Consider the following 11,451-nt stretch of genomic DNA (forward strand, 5'->3'; position numbering starts at 1 on the left):
GAACAATTATACACAACAACCTTATCCCACAACCAACACTTGAACTTATCAAACAACAGGTTGCTGATCAAATACATCAACAGACAGAAACATTTAACATTAATGAAGATCACGTAACCTGTCAGGATAATCCAGCAACAAGCACTGATTACAGCACACACGTTTAGCGATGGAGCTAAAGTCCGTCTAGGCGTTTCAATAGAATAGGTCCGAATTTGATCCTACCTCGGTGATAGTAGTTCCGATCTCGCCCACGTGTTCCACGTCCTTTGTTCGTCGGACAAGATTAACGAGGAGACTGATTCCTTGGAAATACCATATTTTATTTCCCCGCGACTACGGAATATTTACAGAGGTCTAAGTTAAATTACTGTACAAATATGCGTTCGTCGTCAAGCTGACTCCGAAAGATTGGCGTAACAAAAGCGAAGGTCGACGTACGAAAGTGTCTCTCCAGATCGGTGTCTGAGGACCAAGTGAGGTCAGAGGGGAAAGGTCAAGCGGTAGCGCCCTCTGCCCTACACACGCAAAAGTACCACTAATGATACTGTAGGCACTTCCCCATCCATCACTGATAACGTAGACATAGAATCAGTTAATACACTCTCACTTACATTTCAAGAAACACTCATTAAATATACTGGTACAGATCCCACACAAAGACCACGAATACCGAAAATCAACACAAAAAAGGAATCCTGAAGAAAGAAGATTTTGCACTTGGAAATGGAGACGTTATTGAATCCATGGAAGAGAGCGAGTTCTACAAGTACTTAGCAAAATTAGCAAGTACACAGAACTCGCCCAGGAAATAAGGCATCTGTGGAGAATGAAAAGGGTGCTTATTGTACCTGTCGTTCTCTCCTGTACAGGTGTGATACCACACACACTACACAAAAGCATGGGAACATTACAATTGAGTAGAAATACATACATCACACTACAGAAGGCNAGAGGGCGAGTTCTACAAGTACTTAGGATTCCAACAGGCCAAACTAACAGAACATACACAAATAAAGCAAAGATTAATTAAAGAATACCAAAGTAGTGTATGTTATATTCTTTTTTAATGTTTTAGTTGGCTGAAGAGGGGCTTAAGAGCCTGAAACGTGTAAAATGTTCACACGTATTAACTAAATAAAGATGAGAAAACCCGCCAAGTGTCTTAATTTATAGCACTTTATTGTGTTAGAAGCATAATACCAAAGTAGGTTAAACGCTATACTTAGAACAGTTAAATGCAAAACACACAGTTAAAGCAATAAACACATATGTCATCCCAGTACTCACATACTCTTTTGGAGTTATACATTGGACTCACACAGATCTCTAGCANAGACACATTGTTAGGAAATTCCTGAATACAGACACACACACTGACACACTTCTTTAATTTTAGTTTTGTTTTGGTTGCTATGCCTTGACTCTGGTCCGGCATAGTACACAGCCACCAGGCACAACAGGCCAAACTAACAGAACATACACAAATAAAGCAACGATTAATTAAAGAATACCAAAGTAGTGTATGTTATATTCTTTTTTAATGTTTTAGTTGGTTGAAGAGGGGCTTAAGAGCCCGAAACGTGTAAAATGTTCACACGTATCAACTAAAGATGAGAAAACCCGCCAAGTGTCTTAATATTAATTTATAGCACTTTATTGTGTTAGAAGCATAATACCAAAGTAGGTTAAACGCTATACTTAGAACACAGTTAAATGCAAAACACACAGTTAAAGCAATAAACACATATGTCATCCCAGTACTCACATACTCTTTTGGAGTTATACATTGGACTCACACAGATCTCGAGCAACTCCAAAGGAAAACAAGAACAACACTTACTAAGCATAAACAACATCATCCTAAATCCGCNAATCACAATCAAAGTGTAATGCAAATAAAATGTTTTGAATAAATTATAAAAATTCCTTCATATTTTATTTAAAATAACTAATCTTATTTGCAATTTTTTTTAAAAACTGTTTAACCCTAGAATGTTTGAATTCACATTCAACTGTATAAATCCAAAAACTTATGATTGTAAATCCAAATCATTGAATATCTAAAATTAACACATAAAATTGTTCCTCTTAATAACGTACAAGTATTTTTTATGCCAACTACTATTGATAATTTACAATTTAACAGTAGTGTAGCGTAGGGGGTGAGGCAGGGGTGGCCCGCCCGGGCGGCACTTTTTACGGGGTGGCAAAATTTGACAATAAATAATAATAATAATATCTTGTAAGAATTTGAACCATTTTATTTCATATTTTCGTCTACGATTCGGACCGATTGAAATGAGCACAGAATAGAGGGAATAGTGTTACCATCTGACTCGTCGTCCAGGGATATTGTGCGCAACCTGCCAACCTTTTTTTTTTGTTTTTTTTTTTTTTTTGAGGAAGATTAATCGAGAGTACTCAAACTACAATACAATTGTTTTGTTCTTTTGTCAGTAAGATTTCACCCATACATGGAATAAAAATTGTCTAATGTAAAAGCAGAGGAACAAAATTTCCTCCTTAATAACTGCATCAATGGCTAAGTACATCAAACAAAAGCTTTACAACATAGTAAATAATTTTAATGTTAATTCGACAAACATTTTTGATATTATACAAGATCAAAAAACGTTTGTCAGCAGAAGAATGTATTATCAAATTGTCAGTCTTTATTTTAATGGTAAAGAAAAAGAACATATTTCAAAAAAAGAAGCTTTGTTTGTTTCATTGTCTATACTAAATTGTCACCCACAATAAAGTATGGAGTAAATTGAAAACTATGGAAGATTTTCATTGATTACATTTGTCTACTAGTGAATCTGTATGAAAATTAAGAAGCAATAATACCAACTGATTATAGAGAAACCAAATGGGTCAATATTGAAAAAGGAATATTATCACGTTATAGGTTAATCAGAAAAAAAGAACAAATATCATGAGGAATACTGGATTGGAAGACAGGTTTGATTGTTATTTAATTTATCATATTATTGAAAAAGATTTTTGTATAATTTTAGTCTGTAAATTTTGTACCAGAAAACTTTCCTTTTATACCCACTGATAAGGAAAAATGTGGTTTGAAGTTCATTTGAGGAAATAAATAAAAGGATAAAGGAATCAGCCTAAATGCAGTGTTCTTTCTCATTTCAATCCATACAATAAGTATAATAAATCCTGACTTTGAGAAAAAGCCCAGTAGGTGTAAGAAATTAAAGACAGCATTAAGAACAAGAAGCTATTTCTACAATGGATTGAAAGAAATGGAAGCTGGAGTAGAAATTATAGAGTAGGAATATCAATAGCCTTAAATATGTTAAATGATACAGCCTGTAACTGAAAGCAAAAGTTTATGAAGTCAAGAAAGAAAACAATGATACAAGCTTACGATTCAGTATAAAGAAGAAAAGATTTTTGCCAAATGAACTCAATACAGTGCAAATATAGGTAATGTAGAGATACAGATTAATCCAAGAAAGTGAAATTTTTGATCCCCCCAAAAACCAATGTAAATTCAAACTGTATCCAGAAAGAGTGATGAAATGTAGAGATGATGGAATGATGATAAAAATCTGAATAGCTAAAGCAGTTGTCGTCCAGTAGCAGAATATGAACTATTAAAAAAAGCTGAATGTAAGAAAGTTGATGCTTTTGAACCGTGGTGGAGGAATTGCTGCATATATAATGGATTGTTAAAAACACAGGTCAGTTTTATAGGGTGGTTAAATTGGAGATAACAGAAAATGAGCAGCATGTTAGTCTTGGTAATGATAGTTGGATACTATCTGAAAGAAACTACCACAGATGAAATTGGTACCTAGGGAATGGATAACAACAATATAAAAATATTTGCCATCATAGAGGTATTGACAGTATGATTTAACAAGTTTCATAATGTAAATGTACCATGTGACTTCAGCCAAAGTCTGTCATAGGTAGAAATATGCAAATTTTTACAATTTGAATAAAAACATACAAAATTACTTAGAATTTGAAAATAATGGAAAAACTGAATATCTTGAGCTATTTGAAATTGTAGAAATAGAATTAGAAATAAGCAAATGCCAGCTCATAGATACAAACATAATGTTGATGAGTTTTAATATCTTTGTATTTTGCTTAAACTGTAATAAATAAATATAAAATATTAGATTATATCATTTTTAAATGCTTCATATTAAACTGAGCACTATAATTTTTCATATATGCTCTGCACTTTATAAGATTGCTTTAAAATATTACATAGAACATTTAGTAACTTTCTAACTTTATTGTAGATATACAGTACTAATTGTGTATTTATTTTATATATAGCATGTTAAGTGGTATGAAATTCATAGCATTTATAAAGTTTCAAAATCATATCATCATCATTTATATATTTATTACAATTAGTAAAAATAGCATTATATGAAATATTGATGTGAATAGAATACATTGATATATATTTAAATTAAATGTCAAATAATTTATTATTATTTTAACTATCAGTATTTACTATAATTAAAATGAAGTTGTATTGAAGAAAATATATTTAATTATAAATAAATATTTAGTTAATTTTTGGAATATATTGTATAGATTTATTTTCAGATTTGGTTTTAGTAATAAAACATGGCAACTAAAGCTATTCGACACATGAAGAAACTTGAAAAACCAAGGCCATTAAAGCAGCAATTAATCTTAGAAAACTCAACAAAACACTCTATTACAGGTATTTAAGCTGTTTATCTGTTTATCTCATAATTTTAGTTGAAATACCTTGATTTCATTGCGGTATACGGACTGCACTAGCATAGATCCTGCAAAAATTGCTAGAATAGATTTCTTTTGCATAGTTTGCATCACATTTATATTTCACATCTCCAAAAACTTTCTGTATGCAGCTTATTGTACAGGTATCTCTTATACAACATGGCATCTCTACAACACTGTTTCACTTTAACATGGCTTAAAAATTGGGTATACCCTCCAAATAACACTTTTTCCAGTTTTGCTCTAACACAGTTTGGGAAATCCTCTATACAAAATTTTACAATTTTTAAGTGCAAATTCTGTTGTTTGATAATTTTTTTTTATTCAAGTAAGCATATGCATTGTCTCAAATTTACCCATGGATTTCAGAATATTGAAATTTTCAATTTGTTTTGTGCCTTTTGTCAGGTTTACTTTAATGAAAACTGATAATGTAATTTTTTCTTCCTTGTCCTAGCTTTCCTATCAACCATGTATCATTGTCATTGCTTTCAGACTTTAGCCCTTAAAATAGTCACTGTGTTTTGTTTTTATAGATTAATGTTTGTATTTAGTAAAATTTATCTAAACATTTTTAGATAATTGTTATTAACTAGTTTTTAACTGTAGTTAAGTAAATATTTGTAAAAATGACAAACAAAATACAGTGGTATCTCTGTACTCAAACTGTTCCCAACTCAAACAATTTATTATTTAAACAAATTCTGGAAAAAATTTCTTAAGGTTTGACCTGAACAAATGCAACTTTCTAGAACAAATTTTCAATTAATAAGTTTTATTTTGTCATCCATAAAAAAATTTATGATAAAAATTTTTAAAAATTGAAGACATTGCTGATATTTCTGACTAAGATCAGCAAAAATGCTCAGATGACTGATACTTTGTAAATAGAGAATGCCCTCATTTAACTAAAATTAATATTAAAGCATCATATGGTACTTTTAATTGTAATTGTTAGTTAATTATTGATTGCTTTAATAAACATATTTCTTTTAGTAACAAAAAAAAAAATAGGGCCTAGTATAATTTTGTTAACTTTTGAAATCTAACCCCATGTTTTGCATTAGTTTTTTGTATAGCATGGATTTGTATAACACTGCATTTTTTCAGAATATAACTACCATGTTATACAAGGGATACCTATAGATGTAATTATAAATAAGGAAAGTGGAAAAAAATAGTGAGATAAAATAATCTAAACTGCATTGTCAAATACAATATGGTTTCCAAAAGACACAATTTTTTATTGCTTCACTTTTTTTTTATTTTATTTATCAAATTGTGTTAATAAAATATATTTACAATAATAAATGCTAAAATAACTCCAAAAAATTAAATAAAAAAGATGTCAGTAATACCTATAGTAGTACCATTATTTCCTTTAATAAATATCCTCAAAATATGCCAAATGAAAGTTAAATCCCAACATTTATTAGAGACTGGCATCAATTCAATACCAATGTTTATTCGGTAATGTTTGACACCATATCAATGTAATAATGTTTATTTATTATCCATAAACACAACTCAGCTATTAGGAGCAAAATTCAGCTATTAAGAACAGTGTCTTCTAGAGACCTGAAATGTTTAAAGATTTGTTTGTTGTTTCTAAAGCTATATAGGTTAGAGATGTGTGTGTTGTTCCAAGTAGTGCAGTCTTCTGCATCATGTGGATGTTTATTCTGTCAAGATAACTCCCAAAAGCTAGAACAGTTCAAAAACACACAGATGCTTTTACATAGTACTTCCAGCACAGATTTTTAATAGATGTTAAATTGAAGATGATAAATGTTTTTGGCCACTTCAGTGGCTTTCCTCAGGTTACAACTTTACTTGAGCTTGTATATTTGATAAAAACTTTTTACAAATGAACTTACAAAATTATGTTTGTTTTTATATTTTTTAATTTTTGAAATGATGCAAGACAACAAACTGACTTCAAATACAAACTACATAACTACGCTAAAATAGACTTATCACTGCTAAACAGTAATAGTCATGTGTTTCTATCCCTGCACTTTGCAAAATGCTACAGTAGGAGATCTTATTTGTAGGCGACATTAATCAACCCTTAATATTAATTCAAATAATTAATATTAAGGGTTCTTCTGTTATAAATAAATTTTTTATTTTGTTACTTTTATGAATTGTAAACTATAATTTCTTAAATCAGTAATATTTGAAACAAGTAATGATTAATCTGTCATTTCTTCCAACAGTAGATGAAGTTATTCAAGAATTAGAATCATTATATATAACTATTACAAATGGAAATTTTGATAAAAGTACTGTTATGTCAATAATAAAAGTTTGTAACCAGTTGAAGCTTAAAGGACAAGAAATAGAAACATTATATAAAGGTGAGATTATCATCATTTTCGAACTAAATGAAAATTCTAGTATATATTAATAAAATAGTTAATTATAAAAGTCAATAATTATTTAATATTTTCAAAGATTTATTTCTTCATTATTCTATAAAAACAATATATAAGAAAGTTTTTTAGTAAAGTTTTGAAATAAGTAACAAAAATGAAATTTATCAATTCTTAACTTTATATTTTGCCTCTGAAAAATCATTTTAAAAAATGAGACAGATCTATAAAAATATTAAATGATTATATCTTTAATACTTTTTTATATTTAAGTTGAATATTGGTTTACTTAGAAATTTATTTTATTTATTATCATAGTTTTTATCATATTATCTTTACTTTTAACACTTTTTACATATTCTGGCAATTTCTAATTACAGTATGTATAATTTAAAAAAAAATTTTTTAAATATTTTAATGTAATATTTTATTACTGATATTTTATATATTAATACATATAATCAAATACTGATTTATGTATTTTGAAAAACTATTAAATTATTTCTTTTTTTAATTTTTTAATTACTCAAGAATATTCTATTGGCATTAATTGATACATATTGAAAAATTATTGTGAAGAAAAAAAATTTGTTGAATATAATAAATGATTATTGAAGCTTTGAAACATAATATGTAAAATAATTAAAAATTTATTTAAAAAAATAAGATTTTTAATAATTATGATTATTTGATATTTTTGTAATTTTTCAATGAAATATTAATAACAACAGTTCTTATATTAAAAAATTACATTTTTAGAACAATTTTTAATTTTATTTTAATTAATAGTCTTTGATATTAATTTTATAATTTATCTAAATTCAATTTAAATAAAATTGCTAGGTAAAATTATTTAAATTCAATAAGGGGTACGTTAGTAAAGTCAAACGAGTTAAATGCATTAGTAACGAATCATTCGAAAAGCAGTAGTCTCGCTCAGTGTGCATGCTCTGTGGTGATGATGTTTCGAACGAAACTCTAACAAAGCTCACAAAAGAAAGAGTTAGTTTACTTTGTTAAGTAAATGGTGCCAATGTTTCTAAATATACTCAAGTGTTTAAATTGTGAATTAAAAGGTGAAATGATTGAAATAACTGTCTGCCCGAAGCAATCTAAGAAAAATATTTCAGATAAGGCTGCACTAGCAACATTCATATGTTTGATTATAGAAATATCCATTTAGTTAGACTTTTCGAATGATTCGTTTATAATGAAATAAGAAGAACAATGATGTCATTCTCATTTAACTCATTCAACTTTATGAATGTACCCAAGACTTTATACAGTAGACCCCTATGATACGTTCCATTTTATATGAATTCTGTGTTTTACAAATCACTTAAATACATGAACCAATCATAGCCCGGCATGTCTACAGTTTAGGGACTATGGCTGTTTAAAAGGTTTTCTTCCATAAAATTAATCAATTCTAGACTAATTCGACTCAACATTTTCAAAACACGTATAATTTTTTGGGAATAATCCATATAAACTATGCTATAAACAAAACTTGTAGGATTACTTACCGAGTGTGCACCGTTCGATGACGCCATTGCTTAAGCTTGTTTTCGTCGTGGAGCAGCGCATCAGATGACAGGCGCATGTTTGCTGATAAGTTATTTTTCTGCGAAAAATTCGCTGAACTTTGGAGACATCATTAATATAAATACAATTTTTATGGCTGTTAAATAATAAATGGTTATTAGTAGGTCCGCTGCTTGTTTAAACTCAACGGTTTGTGCAATATCTGCTATTGGTCTAGATTTGACCAATCCTGTCACGACATGAATCAGTGATGACGTTTTACCATATTTTATGAGTTTCTTTTAGCATGTTATACGAATACGGTTGCAATTTTTTCGCTACTATATACGAATCCACATTATATGAACCCATGTTATGGGGTCTACTGTATATGTTAAATAAATAAAATTACTTCCAAAAATTAATTACTATCATAATGAATTCTGCAAGAAATCTAAAATTTTAAATCATTTTGCTTACTGAAAGTAAAGCTAGCAGAGTCAAAAACTGATCTTTAAATTCAGATCAATTTTATAGCAATTTGTTGTATTGAAAATCATTAGTAATTAATGAGTAGGTTTTGGAGGATGATGATGTAGATTTGTTTATGGAAACTTGATATGAGTATACGATTATGTAGAACATTGTGTTCAAAACAGCAAAATAGAAATAAATACTTTCATGTCAAGTTAAACAAGATCATTTTAAATGTTTTTAATAATTTGTTTTTACCAAAGAAAAATTTCTTTTTTACGGCTTTTTAAGTTTTCCCTGAAACTTAGTTGCATCAGATATTTCAGAATATGCAAAAGAAGAAAAATTTTTTTAAGTAACTTGATAGTATTTGCTTATTTTAAAATCCAAAAAGAATAATAATTCTGATTTCATGGATTAATAAAACATGTTGTACCATATTTTTAAGAAATTAATATGAGATTTAATTACTTAATTAAATTAAAACAACTGTTTTAATTTAATTAACATTTATTTATTACAGAACAGCTTGATAGATATTTTGTTACATTGCGTAATGCTTCAAGAGATGAGCGTATTGATATTTTGTGTCGTATGAGATTGTTGGAAGTCATTGAATTAAGAGCAATGCATTGGAAAATCAATGAAAATGTCACAAATTATTATAAACAGAAATTGCAAGAATTAGAAGTAAGTTCTTTTAGAGTTTTTATTTAATTCTTTTTATAACTAATCTGATACTTAAAACAAATTAAGACAAAGTATTTTAAATTCATGAAAATTGATATATAAAAAAGCACTTAATATTTTTAAAACTACAACATGAAAAAAATTTATTATTAAATAAGTGATGATATTGTAAGTTATGTAATATCAGTTTTACTATGCTCTGAAGAAATAATTGAGCAGATTCTTTAAAGCTCTTAGTTCATGTATAAATATTTCTCAAGAATGTTGTTCAATTACTTTAACTCTTCATTGTATAATGAATAGTGAAAATGATTGATAATATAATATTAACTGTTAACCAATAGTTTGAGGCATTAACAATACAATAATAATAATGCAAGTGAAACAAACAGTAGAAGAAAAATATTTCCTGGCTGATTATGTTAAAGAAAGCCAAGAACAAATTTTAATTGAATTTAAACCACAAAATTTAAGAGGCATGAGAAATGAAGCAAGAATACTGAAAAAAACAATGAAACAGAGCACAAAGCAGGCAACAAAAACACAGGGCCAATTTTTGTAAGAGATCAAAGAGAAAGTGGATTCTGAAGAAGCATGGAGATGATTAACATTAGGAACTTAGAGACTGAGGGATTAATACTAGCTGACCAGGAACAGGCCATTTGAACAAATGAAATCAAGCAAAAGCTGAAAAATCAACAACTAATGCAAAGAATTCAAAGAAACTGTGGATCATATTCTTAGCTTCTGTGCAAAGATCACACAAACTGGCTATAAGCAATGTCATATTACAGTTGCTAAAATGATCTACTGGAACATATGCCAAAACTATCTTGTGCCATCTACAAAAAAATTGATGATCATAACAATGAAAACGTCAGAAAATTCTGAAGTTAAGATCCTGTGGTACAAACAAACATTGCTAAACCCGATATATAACATAACTAAACACCAACCATATGCCGAAAATTTATCGGGCTAGTTTTAGGCTAATTACTAAATGAATTATGTAACCAATTTGGCTCTAGAGGTAGGCGTTAGGTGCCATCTCTTATTAATATTAATAATTATAAATTAATTAATTAATTTAAATAATTTAGANAGGCAGACCATATAGAGAATGGATTGAAGTGATGTGGAGCAAATGTACAGGAATTGAGAAAATTGGCCATGGATAGAGAGAAATGGAAGGAAATAAGTGTAAAAGGCATCAGACACCAATGGGCAATGAGTCCAGGGTTGATGATAATGATTTTGTTAAACATGAGGGTGAAAAATTTTGTTAAAACATCTTGCGGCATCTGTTCACAAGACAAAATATACCTGCACAGAAGGGTAGCCAAATCATATCAACTTTTTCTGTTGAAATGGAATCTGAAAATTAAAAGTTTGCATTGCTGAACATTCATGTATAATGCAGTTATACATCAATAAAGTTACAGTAGCTTGGATTGTGAAATGAAACTATACACACAACTTTTCAAAGATTTGTCACTTTCCAAATAAACTCATTGTGGGAACACAAATGCTTGAAAATATTTTTGGTCCAAAAGCATTTGAATTAATTTTGAACAATATTAAATAAGCAAGATAAAACAAATTGTCATTATTTTTCAATTTTGTCAGATGC

General features: G+C 28.8%; 1 protein-coding gene across 3 annotated transcripts in view; it reads left to right on the top strand.

The window, feature by feature from the left end:
• The window catches only part of LOC111615174 (eukaryotic translation initiation factor 4E-binding protein Mextli-like), a 23,031-nt gene extending 13,168 nt beyond the window's left edge, over positions 1-9,863 (top strand). For 2 of the 3 annotated variants that reach the window (XM_023356572.1, XM_023356574.1), the window contains 3 exons: positions 4,597-4,717; positions 6,978-7,118; positions 9,655-9,863. In XM_023356572.1, the coding sequence (XP_023212340.1) occupies positions 4,618-4,717; positions 6,978-7,118; positions 9,655-9,848 (435 nt within the window). In that variant the 5' untranslated portion in view covers positions 4,597-4,617 and the 3' untranslated portion in view covers positions 9,849-9,863. Of the gene's footprint in view, positions 1-4,584; positions 4,718-6,977; positions 7,119-9,654 lie in introns of all 3 variants that reach the window. The other variant, XM_023356575.1, reaches the window with a different exon arrangement.
• Positions 9,864-11,451: the final 1,588 nt, after the last annotated feature.

The sequence above is a fragment of the Centruroides sculpturatus genome, unplaced genomic scaffold, assembly GCF_000671375.1.
Source record: "Centruroides sculpturatus isolate CEXI.00-Female unplaced genomic scaffold, Cexi_2.0 scaffold1368, whole genome shotgun sequence".
NCBI lineage: Eukaryota > Metazoa > Arthropoda > Arachnida > Scorpiones > Buthidae > Centruroides > Centruroides sculpturatus.